Genomic DNA, 20,421 nt, shown 5'->3' with positions numbered 1-20,421 from the left:
AAAAATGTTTATCCTCCTACAAAATTTTCAATGGCATTGCCCATATTTGCCAATATCATGCCTTCAAAGATATTTCTAACTGGTATAATATGATTCGTAAAAGCAAAGACTATCACATTTTTATACTTGTTTTCCTAATACCTATCACTTAAATAATTATTTATTGATATTTTTCTACTGGACCACATAAACTAAATAATTAACAAAATTTTGCCTTTAACAGATATACTCATGATTTTATCCAAAAAAAATTATTAAAAATTAATGAAAAAAGAAATATAGAAAAATCTAGGAAGATTATCTTCATTTACAATACAATAAACATATATTTAGCATCACTATGTACAAGATGACTCGCTAAGCTCTGGGGACACAATAACAAAATAAAAAAGGAACTTACATTCTACTAGAAGAAAATAACACATATACATGAAATTAAATCAAATGCTATACAGGCAGAAACAATATGACTTGTATAGAGAAGTTGGGGGGAAAAAAAGGGAAGAGTTAAGAAAGAAGAGCCAAGGAGGACTCCAAGGTTGTGACCCTGGATGACTAAAAGGATGCATAGAAAAAAAATTGCATCTTTATTTTTCTTAACTTCTTTCACTCAAAATAGGTCAAATCAGAGGAAGACTGCATTTGGAGAGAAATTTGAGTTTGAATGGTATGCTCAACACAAATTTCTAGTAGGCAGTTGGTGTATTCAGGGGAGTTATCAAGACTGTAAGTACATAGGGATTGTAAATACTATAAAGACATGTGAAGAGTGGATTGTAAATACATATATGTAAATACATACATTTGCATAAAAATTCAATTAAACCTATAAGATCTGATGATCAGTGAGCAAGGAAGTATAGGGAGAGCCTACAAGAAGGTCCAGGATAAAGCTTTTTTTTAGTGGGTGGGAGAAGGACAAAAACACAGTAAAAGATAGTGATGGACATATGAGAGGAGAATCAAGAGTTAGCAAAGCCCAGGATAAAGAGAATATATAGGAGGAAGGGTCAGTCAACATTGTCGAAACTTACAGAGAGGTTACCTAGAATGAAGACTGAGAAAAGGTCATTGGACCTAAAATAAATTTTCATTGGTAACCTTAGGAGGGAACAGCTCTAGTCAAGTAGTTACATTGGAAGCCAGATTGCAAAGGCTTGCAAAGCAAATTGGTAGCTGAGGAAATAGAGACAATGAGAGAAGATAATAGTTTCTAAAGGTTTGACTGAAAAAGAGAAGGGGGAGTGAAGAGTCATGGTGAAGATATTTAAGAATGAGGAGACCTTAAAATATATGTAGATTGAAGATGAGAGAAAGAGAAGGACCGATCAAGGAGTCAAACTCATAAAGCAGACCACTAGGGGATAGGATTAAGAACACAAATGGAGGGTTGCCCCTTGACAAGGAGGAGGACGACCTCTTGAACAAGCATTAGAGCAAACCAGAGAATGAGGAATGTGAAAAGGAGTTTTTAAGGTATGGAGGAGAGAAGAAGCAGCTCAATAAGGATTGCCTCCATTTTCTCAGTTAAGAGCCTTACATGAAAGGGAAAAGAGAGGATTTGATTTATAAGATTTGAGGAAAGGAAAAAAGGTTTGTAATAAATATCTATTATGGAGAATTTGATAGAGAGTTAATTAGGAAAATATAAAAAGATTGATGTACAAAAACAAAAACCCAGTTGAGACTATATAAAATAAATTTGTAGTGAATCTCAATCCAGATGGTTTATTTTCATTAGAAACATTAATTCATCTTAAAAATTGGCTAAAACTTCTTATTGTTAAACTGAAGGCAATCAAACCCCTGAAGTTAGCATAGGCTAAAGGTGATACGAAAACAAATCAATAAAAATGTATATTCTTAAAGAGTTAATACTCAATTCATTTCCATTTTCCAAGGGTTTAAGGCTAGTGTTTTCTAGATAGAAATTTTCATTATTCATTTATACACTTTATATAACTCTAATAAGCAAATGTGATATATTTTTTTTTAAAGTCCAAGCACCAATGCCCCTAATTTAGCCTCTGAACAAGCCTGTAGCTCCCCTATATTTCCTGAAAAGGTGCCACAGACAAATATTACTGAAAACAAGGAAATCTAATCAAAAACAGATAAGTTTATAAAAAGAGATGTCAAGAAAGAAAAGTGAGAGAAGACTAAAATTGGGCTAAATTGCTCTAGTTTAAAAGACAGCAGAAACCTTCTAGCATCTAATACATTGGTTTTTGACCACAAACTCCAGAAAATTCTCCTGTTGTATGTGTGTTGACAATAGTGATCAGGCAACAAAGTCTATTAAAAATCAAGACACCGCTTCAACATAGTCTATTAAAAATCAAGACACTGCTTCAGACTCTGAGACCAAGGACTAAGGATGTCTATTCATCATTTCTCTGCTACCTGACTGTATGGTGACCAGTCTCCAATCATATTTTGCCTCTTGTACAGCATTTAACCCCTTATAACTCAGACAATTGTCTTTGACACTAGATAATCCTAAAAAATTATCAGCATATAATTGACTGGCTGCCTACTTTTCTGAAGGAGAGTTCTTATAACAACCCATAAGTAGAGAAAATAACTGTGACTGCTGATACCTGGTACGTTAATGCAGGGAAGAAACATAATGGAAGGGATGCTAGATTTAAGGGCAGGAGACCTGGGCTCAAATACCCAGCTCTATAATTTACTACCTATGTTACCATGAGCAAATAATTTAAGTTCCTAGGCTTTAGTTTTCTTACTATAAAATGAAAGGGTAGTCCAAATGACCTTTGATATTACTTCCTGCTTTAAATCTAAACATTTATATCATATATATGTGTGTGTATGTGTGAATGTGTATATGTATATATATATATATGTGTGTGTGTGTGTGTGTGTGTGTGTGTTTGTGTCTGTGTGTATATATATGTATCAATATGTACTTTATTAAACTAATTAATACAATTATCACTATTTGTAAAATAATATTCCTTTGTCCATTTATCCTATTTTTAGAAACAAAATTTTCTTTTATTCATGTAAAATAAATGAATAATTCATGAGTGACTAAATGAAATAGGATTTCCTTTACTTACAGACCATCATTTTTTTTTATTCTTCTTCCTATCTCACCAAGTGAAAGGAAAGTGATTGAAGAGAAAGGTACTGTGCAGACATTTTCTCCGTTCCATGACCCTGCCCAAGCTGTTAGGCACATTTTCTTCTTCATTCCCCCTTCCATCCTCTCTGAGACCAAGTGACATGAGTCAATATGCATTTTCTGGGCTTTTATTTATATTCAAATGGATTATCTACTTTCTGGTTGGTTGGTTTTTCTCTCTGCCAAAACAGATAATAAATCTTATATAAGTCTGCAGGGTCAAAGTATGAGAAGGTCAAGGTAAGAATTATAATTGTGCCAAGATATAGAGCAAACACTTAATGTTTGTTGATTGAAAAATCAAAAAAATAATAGAATCATAAAATTAGAAGAGAATTTAGAACTCATTTTCTATCTTTATCATTATTTATTACTCCTAATGAAGTAATGAATGAAGCTTTCTAACTCAGAAGAAACTTATAATAAAGAATGATTATGAACCTAAATACATTTGTGCCAAAGTGATAACCAAACATGATAATTTACATCTTCAATCTTTCATGTCATAGTTACATTGGCGTGGATAGTCTACTGAGGTGCAGATCACAATCCATTCATACTTTCTTATCCTATGTGATCCTCATCTCCCTCCTTCCTTTCATTCTTTAGAGCAGACCACTCAATGTTCTATAGATGTTCTTCTGATCTTTTAACATTCTATAAGGACCTCTGCAGTATCCTAATTATATATTTCTTATCCTACCAGCAGCTAGGTAGTACAAGTGGTTCAAATCCTGTCTTAAATACATACTAGCTGTGTGATCCTGGGAAAATCATTTAAACTGTTTGTTTCAGTTTCCTCAGCTGTAAAATGGGGATAATAATTGTTCCTGTCTTGAAGTACTGTTGTAAGTATCAAATGTGAGACAGCTAGTTGGTACAGTGGATAGAGCACCAGCCCTGAAGTCAAGAGGACCTGAGCTCAACTGGCCTCAGACACTTAATACTTCCTAGGTGTGTAATCCTGGACAAGTCATTTAACCCCAAATGCCTCAGAAAAAAAAAAGAATCAAATGGATTATATTTGTAAAGTACCTGTAGTCACATAATAGTGCTTAATACATGCTTATTAAATTAATAATACCTTGTTCTCATAATGGATCTGTCCATATCCTTTTCCACTTGTGGATGCTACTTATTCTGACCAAAATCATTATCAATAATATGCTCTAGTCAAGAGCTTTTAGACCCACTATGTGACTCTGCATTGTCTTCTGGGTCATTTCAAATTTTGATATTCCAGAAACTGTCAGATCCCATGAATTTTTTAATAAATGGCTTTTAGATTAGATATTTATATTAAATTGCTTACCAGTCTCTCTTGCATGTCCTCAGAGGTTAGAAGAGGGAACAATGGGTAGATATTAAAGACAGGTAGACCAAGTCTTGATGTAAGAAAAAACTTCCTAGCTGTCCAAAAAATGGAATAGACTGCCATGGGAAGCAGAGGCCTCCATCCCATTTGAGATTTCCAGCAAAGGAAGGAAGACTAATTGTTGAGGATGCTATAAAGGAGATTCTTAGGCAAATACAAGAGATACTAGATGGCCTCTAAGGTCTCTTCCAACTGAAATTCAGTGATTTTTGTATTTTCCAATATTTTGGACCTCTATGCTTTCAAGTATATTTTTCTGTTATCTGACTTCATGAAATACTATTTTTCCCCCCTTTTGGCTCACTGGACATCTGGGACTACATTCATTCAATCTTTCTTTAGAGAATCCTTAAAGGCAATGGAGGCTATCACTGGTCATAAAGCCAAGGAACTAAATTCTACCTAATTCTATCCTTTGCTTACTATGAGACCTTGCAAAAGTAATTTAACCTTTCTGTGACTTAGCTAATAATAGCTATAATAATTGGGATCTTAAAACATGCCATTCTCTACTCCCTCTGAAATGCTGTGAAAATTAATTAGCTGACATCTATAAAAGATTGAGAGCTCCCAAGAGAATGGTGCTTTGTAAATAAAAAATATTATAATCGCTGCCTGTTGCTATTATCACAGGAGGAAATAGCCCTAGGAATAGAATCCAGGTGTTACTCAATCACAAATGAATGAAATCCTTCATTCCTGGTAGCAGCTGCTTGTGTAAATTTTCCTGTTACCAACTAGGTTAGCTCAGCCAAAAGGGAACTGGTAGATCTATCAAGCCACAAACACACTCAATTATCTGGATGATTCAAACAAATGGTAGTTTTTTGCCTGAATGGACTTTGAAATTGCCTCCTTTCTATTCAGTGCTTTGTCTATACAGACAGAAGAGTGCCACAGCCTTTTGTTCAACTACCTGATGGTCCCAAGCCATATGCCTTCCCCACAGCTTTCACTAGCACACGGAGCCCTAGGCTTTTTATTCCAGAGGTGCCATTCAAATGTCTGCCAAATGTGAATCCTAAAAAAAAAAATTACCTCTGGCATTTACTATTCAAAAATTCCATGACCTTTGTTTAAAAAAAGCTAAATTAAGCAGAATCATATTGGGGTTTTTTAAGGGAATTCTCTTTTTTTCAAAAAAAAAAAAAATCAGGGCAGAGGAGAATTGAAGGTTTCAGAGATAGCACATATCAAAATGGGGGGAGACAAAACTAAAGTGAGAATCCATAATGGCCCACAAAGAAATTGCATACTACATGTCCACATTTTAATCACAACTGCATTTTGAAAAACTTATTTATCTAATCTTAGACAAGAAGCCCAAAGTTGACAAATGTCTTGGGACTGACTATTGGTCAACTTTCCCATTCTTCCTGAATGTGGGGTTAAGCAGTAAGACTTTTGGTCCAAGTATTTTATTTTAATTTTCCATACAGATTTCTTGTTCATTTGTCAGAATTCTTTTTTTTCCCCTCTTTAGGTGAAGCAATATCAAACTGATAAGTATCTGAAGGCCTGTTTCTTCATTATGTATTGCTATAATTCATAAAAAATGAGTTTCATTAAAATGCAAGGGGAAGGAAGCATGGCATAGAACACAGGTTGGCAAACTATAGCCCACAGATCACAATAAATCTGCCAACTCTTTCTTTATGATCCATAATTTAAGAACAGAACCAAATGCAAAATTTGTATTTGGTGCATAAACCATAGTTTGCCAATACACAGGATGTCTAGCACAAATTCTACCCCTTTCTATTTGTGCAATCTTAGGTGAGTCACTTGACATCTTAGCCTCAACTTCTGCAAAATTAGGATAAGAATATTTGTGTTTTGTAATGATAATACATATATATACATATAATGAGCATTAAATATCAGTAAAGAGCTTTTGTAAACAGTACTTATGTTATTAGTAATAGGGCTATGGAAGAAGGACATAACTGCTGATGACTGAAATATGTAAGGAAAAATATAAAATAGACCATTTTTCTTCTGTTCCTCTCTCATTCCTATTCAACATCTTCACCAAAATCTTTCACAAGCCTCTTTTCTCATTCCTATTCTCCAACCAACAAAGCACCAAATACACTTTCTCCTCTCTCTCCCCACTTACTGTCCAGAATTTCCTTTAATTATGGACCTCCCCTCCACAGAAATATTATATACGATAAATCTCTTCTCAAACTAAAATATTTACCTTTCCCTCTGTCAAAATATACTATCTTATTCCCATTCCCACAGAATCCTAACTTACTTTATATTAATTTGATAAATGAATTGTGTTGATGTTAATCAATAAATCAACAAGCATCTACCTTATGCTAAGTACTGTCCCAGGCATTAAAGATCCAAAAAGAAATTGAAGGAAAAGTCTCATTGTAAAACTAGTTTTTTTTTAAGTCCAACAAGATTGTGGTCAATTTTCAGCCAGCTGATGAGACTTTTCCTTCAATTCCATCAGGGAAGTCTTCACACTTCATAAAGGGGTAACGGGCATAGGCTTGCCCAGTTACCTGTTCAATCTGTGATTTTGTCAGCTGGGCTTGGAGCAAGAGAGGGGGAAGGGGAAAAAATCAATTTGTCAGAGTATCCTGATCAACTCCCTCTCCACAAGGGTATATACAAAAATATACACAAAATAGATCTTTGGTTGAGGAAAGGGGAGGGGAAGACTAGAAGGAAACACTGGCTGAAAACAGTATATGAGTAGTGTAGACAGTATCATGGGGTTTATTAAGTGGTTTGTTTTATATTTTGATCATTATATTTCAACATAATTGGTTTCCTTTTCAATTTTATGAAATTAAAAACCTTATTTTGAAAATGTTTCCATAGGTTTCATTAGTCTGCCAAAGAGGGCCTATGACAAGAAATAGGTTATTTCCTTCTAGTATAGAGAGTGATACTTGAATTGTCAGATTCAGTGTGGTAATGGGTTAATATATTTCTCTTCCAGGTATAATGCCAACATTACAGAGTTAATACCCTAACCCAAGTGCACTATGGAAAGCTGGGTGCTGTCCTTAGGTCCCCCAAAAAGCAATCCATAGAAATACCTACTTACTCCATTTACAATAAGGCCAAAGCAAGTAAAGCACATATGATGGGTCATGTCATCAGAAATTTATTTGTAATTATATACAAAGCAAAACATCTTTATAGGTTAGTATTTTAAAAGGGAAAAAACTCAATCTATTGAGAATTAAGTTCTCGACTATTTATATTCTATCAAATTCTACTATTTTTGTTCATGAACCTATACAAATTTTTGTATAGCCTGTCATATTGATTATAAATATCTGATATGATACTTTTTGGCATTTCTTAGACACTTTATATGTAATGACATTTCATAATCACTAAAAGTTTTAATAGTTCTAAAGGATTTTACTATGCTAATGTACTAGAATATGTAGTTAAATCTTTCCCCTATTCTGGGTCATTTGGGTTATTTCCATGTATTACTTTTATAAAACTTTCTTTTCCTTTGGGTGGGGAAATTGACTTTCCAAGTCAAAAAATTTAAACCATTTTCATATTTGGTAGGTTTTGTTACAAGTTTCCCAAATGCTCTTTCACAACAATAAATAAATACACAGGAGTACCACATTTGCCTACAATAGACATTTGCCATATTTAATTATCTTTCTAGTTTAAAGTTTCAACCTACATTTATTTAATAGCAAGACTTCATTTCTATGTGATTATTTGCCATCTTTTTTTTGTTTGTAAATTTCATAAGGAAATACCATTTTTAATAACTTAGGATCAATAACCGGAAAGTCATCCTTGATGTTTTCCTTTCTATTATCCCTCAATCAGTCGCCAATTCTTATCAATTCTACCTTTATCATCTCTTTCATATTCATTACATTCTCTACTCACATTCCTACTACCCTGGTTCAAGTCTTCATCAACTCTCATCTGGATTACTGTAAAAGGTTCCTAATTGACTTCTTCTACCTTTTCTTTCTCATCTCTAATCCATCCTCTGCAAAGTTGCCAAAAGTCTTCATTAAAAAATAATCATAAATAAATAAATAAATAATGGTCTCCAAGATCCGTTCTCCATAGGACAGAATTCTGTTGTAATTGTTCAATCCTGTCCAACTCTTCATGGCGGGTTTTTGGCAGATACTAAAATGGCCATTTCCTTCTCCACCACATTTTATAGATATAGAAATTAAGGCAAACAGAACTAAGTTACTTGCCTAATCTCATACAATTACTAAGTGTTTAAGACTAGATTTGAATTCAGATTTTTTTTAACTCCAGACCTGGTGCTCTATTTATACTCTACCTAGCTGCCTATGAGGTAAGGTGAGTGCAATAGAATATGATTGGAAGTAAGAGGACTCAAACCAAATTGGAAACTAGCATTGTTGTTAATTAGAAGCTCCATTCTCTCCTAGTGGTTAGTGAATACATAGAGAGAGGAGAGAGATAGGCAGATAAACAAGCAAACAGGTAGGTTGAGTATTTATTAAGTGCTTACTATGTGCTAGTCACTATAAAGCACTGTTTATTCTCAAGGGAAAATTATCAGATCCCTGCCACAAGACAGGAATCTGTCAGCTGAAATTCCTCACAGATCACCACTGCCAACGGATCCACAGACAAAGGACATCAGCAGTCCCCAATTCTGAGGACCACCAAGACTCAACTAATACGGGCAGATCAGTCCCACTACAGATAGGACCATGTCTTTTAACAAAACCATCCTGCAGGAGATCAGGGTACCCAGTCAGATTCTAGGCTTTACGATGGCATCAGCAAAAGCACAGACCATCCTATCTCAAACTCATGGCTATTCTATGGGCAGAAAAAAAAAGGAGAGACAGAGAAACAAAAATAAAGAAAAGACAAAGATAGGACTGAGAAAAGACTGAGATCTAGACTAAGAGACAAAGCCATACAACTTTTTGTTACTATGAACATCCTCTTGAATAGGATGATATTTGCAAATTGCTTTACAAGCAATTTCTCATTTTCTCCTAACAACAAACTCCTGGACAAGGTAAAGCTAGTATTGTCACCTCCACTTCATATTATCACCCCCACTTTCCCCAAGCACCTGAAATTCTAAGAAATCAAGTGACTTAAGGTCAGTGGAGCCAGACTTCCAGCCTGGTTCTTTAACCTCAAACCTAGCATTCTTTCTCCTGTATAAGACTATCACTTCGGAGCCAAGATGGCAGAATAAAGGCAGGAACTTGCCCAGCCTCTCCCCCAATTGCTCCAAATTCCTTTAAATATGATTTTAACAAATGTTGGAGCATCAGAACACCCAAAGAGACAAAGTAGAACATTTTCTAGCTGAAGACAACTTAGAAGTAAGCAGCATCAGCAAGTAGCCCAGAGACAGCAGGGAGGACTCGAAAGGTCAGCAGAGAGAGTCTGGGACAACAGGGTGGGAGTTGGGTGTGCAATCCCATGGCAGACCCCATTGGCACAGCCCAGGCCCCACGCCCAGCAGCATTGCTTTGGCACACTAGATCTTACTGCTATTATGGGGCAGGGACAGTCCTGACAGTTTCAGGGCAGGAAAGGAGCTTGTGGTCAGATTCCTCAAAGGATCCCTGAAAACAGCTGCACAAAACCCCTGAAGTGTGGGATAGTGCACCCTCCATCCTGGAAAGAGAGTCCTATTTTCACAAAGAGTTAAAAGACAAGTAACAAGCTAAAAAATGAACAGATAATAAAAAAAAGTTTCTGACCATTGAAAGTTATTATGGTGTCAAGAAAGATAAATATAGATATTCAGAAGATGATAACAAAGTCAAAGTTCCTAAACCCAAAGCCTCCAAGAAAAATAAGAACTGGGCTCAGGCCATGGAAGATCTCAAAAAGGACATTGAAAATCAAGAGCAACAGAGGAAAAATTAGGGAAAAAATTGAGAATGGTACAAAAAGAAATTCAAAAAGCTAATGAGAAGAATGCCTTAAAAAGCAAAATTGGTCAATTGGGAAAGGAGGTACAAAATCTCACTAAAGAAAATAATTCTTGAAAAATAGAATTGAGCAAATGAAAGCTAATGACGTTATGAGAAATCAAGATAACAAAGCAAAACCAAAAAATGAAAAAATAGGAAAAAATGTGAAATACCTTATTGAAAAAAACAACTGGCATGGAAAATAGATCCAGGAGAGAGAATTTTAAAATTATTAGTTTACCTACAAGTCATAATCAAAAAAAGACCCTGCACATCATCCTTCAAGAAATTATAATGCTGCCTCCTAAAAGATAAAAGGCAAAAAATAAACAAATATGGGATGAAATGAAGCTGACCTTTCTCCAGAGAGCCAACAAGTCATGAGCAACTTTTAAAAGAAAACTTTTAGTCTGTTTCCTTTCCTGGCTTTACTGCTCTCCCAATTTTTAGTTGGACCCCTACCTTTTTGAAATTGACCTACAGTCAATTTTAGAATCAAAACTTTATGAAAAAAAGGTCTGGGTTTTGTTCCCTGCAGATTCTGAATTCTCTAGAAGAGAATCTATGGAATCTATGGACAAAGAATCTATGGATGCAAATTCTCCTCAAAATGTTTTTCTTTTTAAAAAAAAGAAAACTTTTTGAACTTCCACATTTATTTGCTACCCTCAGGTCTGTGAATATCAAAGTGTCTATAGGGAAAAAGACACCAGAGTAAGGAAGTATCTAAAATGTCTTCTGAAATTTTCATAGTGCACATACAGGCATAGAAACAGTTTTATTCAGATTTATTATCTTATTATCATGGGGGAAGAGAGACAGAGAGAGAAACAAAGAGTTATATTCAGATTTATTATTAAGAAGTTGTTAAAAAATCCCTAGCAACAGATTTTTTTCAGTAACTTTGACCTAGATGCAAATTTTTCCCTAAAGAGGCCTAGAAAGCAAGGACGTGACCTTTCTCTCTACAAACTGTGACCCCAGTTGGAAATGTGTGTTTAATGCTAAAAATGCTTAAAGTTTTCATCTATCTCAATGTTTGATGTGATGACCTCTAAATAGAGAGCACTAGACTTTGTTTCTCCCATAAAAAATATCTCAAGTGACAGTGAATGCTGTCAGCATAGAATTATCTCTAATTTAATAAGTCTCCCAAATTTCCATTGTCCACAAATATCTTTTCCTCCAATTATTTGCCTGTTTTCCCCCATGTGTCCTGAAAGTATATGTAATAGAAAGAAAACTAAATTGTAGACAACCTTATATCATATGTTGCCTTTATACCAGCTATGTGGCCATGAATAAATCAGTTAACTTCTCCATGCTCCAGCTTCATCTGTAAAAACGAAGACAATACTAGCACCAATTTTTTTTATAAGACTGTTACAAGGAAGATATTTTGTAAATATGACAAGTAAGGCATCACAATGCACAGGGCTACGTCTGGAGTCAAGAACACCTGAGTTCAAATTTGATACTCGGATACTTACCAGCTATGTGACCCCTGAACACATCACTTAATTTTTGTCTGCCTCAGTTTCTCAAGCTGTAAGATGGGGATAATAATAATGGTTATTGTGAGGATTTAATAAGATAATATTTGTAAAGTGTTTGACATGATTCCTCACACGTGTTTCTACATAAATGTTTGTTTTCTTCCTTCCCTTTCTTACAGAAGCAGAGTTAAGGAAGGGAGATAAAATGCATAGCCACTCTAATAAAGAATCATGTATTTAAAACTGCAAGAGATCTCCATAGTCAGCTAATTCCAATCTCTCATTTTACAGATATGGAAACTGAGATTCAGAAAGGTCATGTAGCTAGTAAGTGCTGTTGTTGTAGTTTAATTATTTTTCAGTTGTGTCTGACTCTTTGTATCCCCAGTTGGGACTTTTTGGCAAAGATATTGGGGTGGTTTGCCATTTCCTTCTCTGGCTCATTATACAGGTGAGCAACCTGAGGCAAACAGAATTAAGTGACTTGCCCAGTCTACATAACTTGTAAGTTTCTAAGACTAGATTCAAACTCAGGAAGATGAACTTTTCTGAATTCAGGCCCAGTGCTCTGTACACTCCATCAATTCAAACTCAGATCATTTGTCTCCAAATTCAATATCCTTCCAACACTAGAAAAGGTTCCAAAATGCTCTGGCACTTCTGAGGTAAGCTCTCTCATTACACATTTCTTCATTTAGTACAATTGTCACTCAGGTTGCTCATCTCAGTTATTCCATTATGCTCTGCTCCTTACCCACAAAGCCAAATAGTTGCCAAAGCTTATCATTTTATAACCACAGCATCTCTCATATCAGTCCCTTTCCGTCCAGCTGCACAATCTCCAACCTAGTATAGGTCTTCACTTCTTCTCACCTGGACTATTGCAGCTACCTTCCAATTGGTTTTCCTACCTTCCCTTTCCAAGGCATCCTACACAGAACTCCCAAAGTGATTTTCCTAAGAGCCAAGCATGACCACATCATCCCTTTTTGGCAAACTCCAGTGTCTCCTTACTATTTCTAGGATCATATACAAATCCCTCTCATTTAATATAATTCTAATTTAATTTAATGTCCTTCACAATTTCACCTTTTCAGCTTTGCTATATCTTCCTCCTCCCAATCTACAATCAGTCCAAATTCACCTTCTCACTGTTCCTTATACATGACACTTTCTCAGTCTTGTCACTGACTAGCTCTCACACAATGGAACACACACACACACACACACACACACCCCTTCTTCACTTCTACTTCTTAGAATCTTTGCGTCCTTCAAGATTTAGCTCATTCATTCAGTTTTTCCCAATTCTTCCAAGCAGTAAATACTTTCCTCCCAAAATCATCATCCACCACATGAGATAATATTGTGCTTTGCACAATTTTACTTAAAGTCCTATTTTTTAAAAAGTAATTATTTTATTGTTACATAACCTCCCTGAGACAAAGGATTGTTTCACATTTCTTTTTATAGCTCAGATACCTAATACATAGTAGGCACTTAAAATTTTGTCACTCTCTTATAAAGGTAACTTCTTACACACACACACACACACACACACACACATACACACACACACACACAAACAACCTATCTCTTTTCCCTATATAACTTCTGCCTCCCAGAGCCTAGGCTTCATATACAAATCCTAAGTTAAATGGTATAAACATCAGCTCTAGAAGGAAACAATATGATCTAGTGGAAACAGTCCATACCTTGGAGACAAAAGCTGTCGAGTTAAATCCCACTTGATGCCGACTACCTGTGGGCCAAGAAGAAATCACTTCATATCCCTGGGCCTCAGTTTTATCTGTAAAATTAAGGAGTTGTAGTAGATAGCCTTCAAAGCCTCTTCCAGCTTTAAATCCATCAATCTCTATGACCAATTTTCATTAGTCAATAAATCCCTATTACTCCCCACCTCTACTCCCTGGTGTGATTTACCTTATTATATCTTAAGAATTAAAATGTAAACCCAAGCAAAATTTAATTTTATCTACTCCCCACTTCTTCTATCCTATCCAATAACCTTACAATACCGGTAATACTCATGACTTCTAACAGGAATCTAGTTAGCAACAGAAGGTGCCAAAATAAAAAAAGTCTTTTTTAGAGACAAATAGGTGGTCCATAACACTGGGCCTGAACTCAGGAAAACATGAGTTCAAAACCAGTCCCAGAGACTTACTATGTGAGTATGGACAAATCATTTAATCTCTCCCTCAGTTTCCTCAACTGTAAAATGGGGATTATAATAGTACTTCTCTCACAGGATTTGTTTGAGGATCACATGACATAATATTTCTAAAATATATAACACTACCTGGCACATAGTAGGCTTAATAAAATACTTGCTTCCTATTTTCTTTCCTTGTTCTCCACCAGTACAAAAATGTCTGTCTTGTCTCATTTTTTTTTTTTTTGCCAATACCCGACATAAAGGATGGCAGTTTGGATTCAGTGTTAGACAGAAAGAGTACAATATGATTGTTTGAGAATGTACATAATCATAAAAGTGATATAGATTATTGGAGGTAAAGAAAGACAGAGATTCATTAGCCGATAAATCCCTATTACTTCATTAAATAGCTATGAAAAGGAGAAATATATAATCTCAATTCTTGTTGAAAAGGGGATGAAAATATTAATTTTATCTCAATGCTCTTGCTCAAGCACTTTCAATGGCTCCCTATTTCCTACTGCATCAGATTTGAACTACACCTAAATTTTAAGGCTGTTCATAAATAATAGTTAATAATGATAACTAATATTATATAGCCTGTATTGTGTAAAAGATACTATGTAAAGGGCTTTACTACTATCTTCTTTGATCTTCATAGTAATTTTGGAAGATAAGTGCTATTATTACCCCCATTCTGCAAATAAGGAAACTGAGGTGAACAGGTTTATGTGACTTGCCTAATAAGTGTCTGAAGCCATATCTGAACTTAGGTCTTTCTGACTCTAACCACTATACAATCTAGTTGTTCCCATTACTATTTCCCTATTATATGACTCCACTACTACAAATTTATTTCCCTCTGTTCTGTATATATTCCTCTGTTCTCAACCAGCCAGTTTCCTCAATGTTTGTGAATGTCATTCTCATTTCCACATCGGTGCCTTTATTTTTATTAGTTCCCTCACTTAAAATGTTCTCCCCTGAACTCTTTATGGCTGACTACTTTTTTCAATAACTATTTTGTGAGTACTTCATTCTTCTTTCATTTTTCTCCTCTCTGATTTTCTCCAGAACTTCTAATCCGTACTGTACAATTTGACACCATTGTCTTTTTTGCCTCTCATTGTTATCTGTCATTGCTACTGGTCTCCTTTCCCAACTAGAGTCAGCTCCTTAAGAGAAGAATCGATTTTCCATATTTCTGTTAAAATGGCTAATATTAATGTTCCTCTTCCTGCCCTTTATGATTTAGCCAAGCTAGGCTTCTCTATGTTCCTCATATGTAGTCCTCCATTTCTGAGGGCTCTGAGACTTAGCGCAAATCTTTTTCCATGCCTGAAATATATTTTCTCCTTAGTTCAGTCTCACAGAATCTCTCAATTCTTTCCAGAATCGGCTCAAACAGCATATTTTCTGTGAAGCCTTTTCTGAGTCATCAAACTTTTAGTGCCCTCTCTAATGTTTGGCTTTTATTTTCTATTTCTTATGTCTATTTGTATTGATTCTGTATGTACAAATGCCTTTAATAGAATTTAAGTTCCATGACAGCAAAGACCAGTTCCATTTTTGCCTTTGTACTACCATCACCTGGCATATACCTGGGTCATAGTGGGTATTTAACAATCTTTTTCTGATTCTTAGTGAGCATTCAAAACACTAAGTTCTCTGTGTGGACATTCTTTCTTCCCCTGTTCAGTGAATCAGTAAGAGATTTTTAAATACAAGATTCTAGGAGGTGCTATACCAAAAAAAAAAAAAAAAAATCACTAGCTGGTAGAAAACTTTCTGATGAGAATAGTCAGCTAATAAATCCCATAAATACTTCTTTATTGATTATGAAAGCCCATAAAATATCTTGAACTATTCAAGGTTGCCCAGAAAATGAGTAGTAGATTTGGGCTTTATCCTTACATTACCAGTTCATTTTTCTGCCCGTAGTTTTGATTTGGTCAATGTGATGAACTTCTTCCGATATCAATAAGCATCTTCCTGCATCTTACTCTTAGTTCCTAAGAGGTTAAAAGACTTGCCCAGCACCACTAACCAAAATTTGTCCCACATCTTCCTGACTCCTAAACTAGTTTTCTCTCTATGGTGCCATACTGAAGCTCAACTGTGTGATTAGATGAGCAAAGCCTTCCTTTGCCAGAGAGCTGGAAAAATACTCTACGGACAAGAAAGAAAAGAAGCTATTTTAAACATTGCTGAGAAAGTTTGGGTAAAATCCATCTGGCAGACAGTCTATTACTCCGCTTCAAAAGCTCATCAAGATCTCTCAACCTGTGACCTATAGGCAAGTTTAATTAAAGCTTGAGAAATCTCAAAATAACCTGACATTTAAATATTCTATTTCTGTTCTGCTCTCACAGTCTGGCAGCCATGCATAAACACTCAAATCTCACTCAGAGATCAAAACTGGGCAGCTTTCAGACCTGCCTTTATCCATCTTCAACAGTCAAATGCTCAGTGACTGACTAGCTTTTCAACTGGATAATCCTGTGGTGGGGTCCAGTTAGCCATTGATGTTTAAATTCTATCACTTATTTCACTTCTACAAAAGCAAAGCAAGGGTATTGCTTTGGACAAAATCTCAGAACTGTGTCTTTTTTTTTTCTTTTCCCTAAAGAATATGGAAAACTGAGACTTAGAAATTTTACTCTATTTTCTGGGTTGAGAGATATTTAACAGAAAGAATAGCAAAGACTAACAAGGGGAAATCAATCAACAGGCATTTATTAAATGCTTATTTACAAGTCACTGTGCCCTATAGGTTTATATAGATATAAAACAACAGATAGAGAGGTATTAAAAACAACAATTAAAAAAAGGTATTAATGGATTCAACCACTATAGATTCAAGAGACTTTTTCCAAATGCTAATAGAGATATTTCATTTTGGAAACAAATCTTAAACTAGCCCTAGATTTCACCAAAGGGTGGATTCTGGAGGAAATGGATAGATGTTATTCTTAGATAGAAAGGGGAAAAAGTGAGATTTGTGGGGATGGGAGTATTTAAAGCAATAAAGTCCACTATTAAAAAGTGGGATTATGGATTACTTTATTTGCCCTAAATTACAGGAATACAGATTTGGAGCTAGAAAGGACCTTAAAGATCAATGGACTCAAATATCTCATTTTAAGATGATAAAACTAAACTGAAATATATAGAGACTGGATGATTTGTCCAAAGTCCTACAGATAGAAGGTGTCTGAGACAGGATTTGAACTCAGATCTTCCTGGCCTTAAGATCAACATTCTGTTCTCTATGCAATATTCTTTCTCATGTCTTTGAATGACAGCAATAACAGAGTATGTGCTTGATCAATATTCCTCGGCATAGTACTGTCATAGAATGAAGAAGCTGTCTGTTTCTGGTTTTATCCAAATTGTCATTCCAGGATAGTGTCATAAGAATCTTTACATCACTATTTCTGAGGACTTTTCTTAATTCTTTTTATCCCTTAGCTATTGTATTTTTGATTGACATTTTCCTTCACTCCCCATTTCTTACTAATTGACTCTAAAGATAAAATCTTCCTGCTTTTCCTGACACAGTGTATTCTCTAAATGCTTTGAGGGAATTTATAGTATATTATTTTTGGTTGTCATATTCTGGAAATTCACCTTTTTTCCTGATTCATTGGTATGTTGGATCCTTTAGTTACATTCACTCAGATTTGACCAAATATTTGTTGAGCATCTGCTATATACAAAGAACTTCACACTGAAGAAAAAGATAAATTCTTCTTGACTTAAGGTAATAACAATAATAATAATAGTTAATGTTTATATAGCTCTTACCATGTGGTAAGAATGCATGAAGTGTTCAAGGAAGACTAGCATCTCTGGTGTGAAGGCTTGCCAACCCTTTTTCAGAGCTGCTCCTCTATCACTGGTATCCACCTTTTCCCAACTCTCACATATGGCTCCAAAAAGCTGTAGCTTAGGCAGCAGCCACGCTATAGTAAACCTTCTCTGCACATGGGTTAGCTCAGGTTGAAGCTTCAAAATTGTCCCTGAGTTAGAGGCATGTCTATCCCAAACAGGTGAAGACTTGCATCTGAGGAATGGGTGGATGAGAACAATTTGTTCCAATAGCCATGAAGTCAGCTCAAGCACTGTGGAACACTTAAAATTTGGTCAGACAGAAGAAACCCAGTTCATCCACTGCATCCTGGGCCATCATCTGTCATCCTGACTTTTGTCCTGCCGCTAGACTTCAATGAGTCAGGAGGAGAAAGTGAGACTGCAGACTTTCTGTAACTTTGCCTTACTTAAATCCAATTCATTCTAGAGTCATGATGTCACACATGGTACAGTAGAATTGAAAAGACTAAAGAGACCACTTTTAGTTAGAGTAAACGTTCTTAATTTTTTATGTCATTGAGCCCTTTGGCAGTCTGGGGAAGCCTTTTAAGCTCTCCTCAGAATAATATTTCTCTCCTCCATTCACAAATGAAGGAAATGCTATCTTTCAGGTCTTTTTGCTTAACTGGAAAATGGAGATTTGACACTTCCCCTCTCTACTTGGCAAGTATCATTGTAAGGAAAACCTTTGAGTTTTAAAGCTACAGAAATGTGAGTCACAATTAATATTATTACCTCACAGGGTAACATTTGAGGAGCAGATGAGATCATATATATATATATATATGAATGTGTTACAGCCATAAAGACCTCACATAGACTTCAGGTTGAAATAAGTTCTGTCCCCATACCATCCCTGACCTTGTCAGGAAGCATACCTGATCACTTGATGGTGAGGAAGCACCTCTTAAAGTGGTACCATTTCTAAATTTTAGACACTACAGGGATTTCTGAAGAAAGACTCTCAAAGGAAGAAAAGAGAGATATCACAAAAGGTAAAAATGACCATTTTCTATCTTACAGCCTTCTGGCAAAAGGTGGAGGAAACCGCAGGACAGCTAATGTGGTGGCCCATGGATTTGCCAATATCTTTATCCTTAACAAAAAGGCACTCAGTGAAATCTTAGTGCACTATCCAGACTCTGAAAAGCTGCTCCTGAAGAAAGCCAAGTACGTCCTTAAGAAAATCCATAGAGAGAGGATTTTAATTTGTGAAAAAACTGAGAAATATACACATGAAAAGAGGGGAGAGAACATCAGACAGGAATACCTTGGATATTTATTGAGAACTTTCATAAGGGAAGAACTGGATGCCTGATGGCAACAGATAACTTATGTCCAATTGACATATGTAAACCATTTATGCTCACAGAATTAGTGTTCTTTGGTAGGAAGATATGATTTTTAGATTTAAATAATAAGATAAGACCCTGAACTGGTAAGGATAATAGCTAGATGACATCCTATTATTTTTCCTTTTTTTTTTTTAAGATAAGGTAAATGGTGGGGAGAGGGGGAGGTGTAAGCACTACAAAAGGAGGAAGAGTGAACATAGAACACAGGATCTTGGCTTACTTAGTGCTTTCTCTTAAATTTTTTACATAATTTAGTTTGTACAAATAGATAATATTCTATAGAGAAGTAATGATCAGGATTTTATCCAAACTTTCCCAGAGCTCCTTAAGGATATCTCTTTTTGTCTGTTTGCAGATTACTTCTAAAGCAGAAGGCTAAGCCCACAGAGGCCCCACCTCCAGTGAAAGGTTTTGCCCTTCTTGTCCAATCCAAACAAGAGACACCCAAAATGCTTAAAGCTTTATTGGGTGGCTCAGGTAAAACAAGTCTTGCAAGACTACTCAGACTGAAGAAAGAAATCGCAGCTCAGGTAATGCATGAATTGTAATGCCGGAGAAACTGAGGCAGGATAGAGATTAGAGAACAATTTAATAATTTTTTTAAAAGGGAGAGATTTACTGGGACCAAATGGATTCATGGTTTGATCCCAGGGCTGAATGAGACTATCTTCTCCAAGAATCCAGCTGTGAAAGATTCTTTTACAGGGTAACAAGAAAGGTGACAAAATGGGGAAGGTACCTAGGATGAGGATGACTTAATGGAGGCAGGCACCTAGGATGGCATAATGGAGGGAGGAACTGGAGAGTCTCCTGATGTTCTAATAATGTCTAAAATATAAGACCTTTATCCCATCAAACACTGAGAGGGAATGGTTATAACCTGAGGCAGAGTAACTGAGTAGGACAATTAGAGAAACTGGGTCAGGACATTAAAAAAGGGAACTGTGGCACAACAGAATGATAAAAAAATTAAATTCTGGGGAGGAGAGGAAGAGGGAAATTTCATTTATATAGCATTTTGGAGTTTGAAAAGTGCATAATTTATAATTATATATT

At 35.5% G+C, this 20,421-nt stretch overlaps 1 protein-coding gene across 1 annotated transcript in view; it reads left to right on the top strand.

The window, feature by feature from the left end:
• The window catches only part of CNGB3 (cyclic nucleotide gated channel subunit beta 3), a 139,926-nt gene that overhangs the window by 117,316 nt on the left and 2,189 nt on the right, over positions 1 to 20,421 (top strand). Inside the window, exons 15-16 of the mRNA XM_012541699.2 lie at positions 19,034 to 19,180; positions 19,721 to 19,895. Coding sequence (XP_012397153.1) covers positions 19,034 to 19,180; positions 19,721 to 19,895 — 322 coding nt within the window. The remainder of the gene's footprint in view (positions 1 to 19,033; positions 19,181 to 19,720; positions 19,896 to 20,421) is intronic.

The sequence above is a fragment of the Sarcophilus harrisii genome, chromosome 1 (genome assembly GCF_902635505.1).
Source record: "Sarcophilus harrisii chromosome 1, mSarHar1.11, whole genome shotgun sequence".
Classification (NCBI taxonomy): domain Eukaryota; kingdom Metazoa; phylum Chordata; class Mammalia; order Dasyuromorphia; family Dasyuridae; genus Sarcophilus; species Sarcophilus harrisii.
The sequence above is the reverse complement of the archived record's forward strand: the minus strand, read 5'-3'. Positions and strand labels throughout refer to the sequence as shown.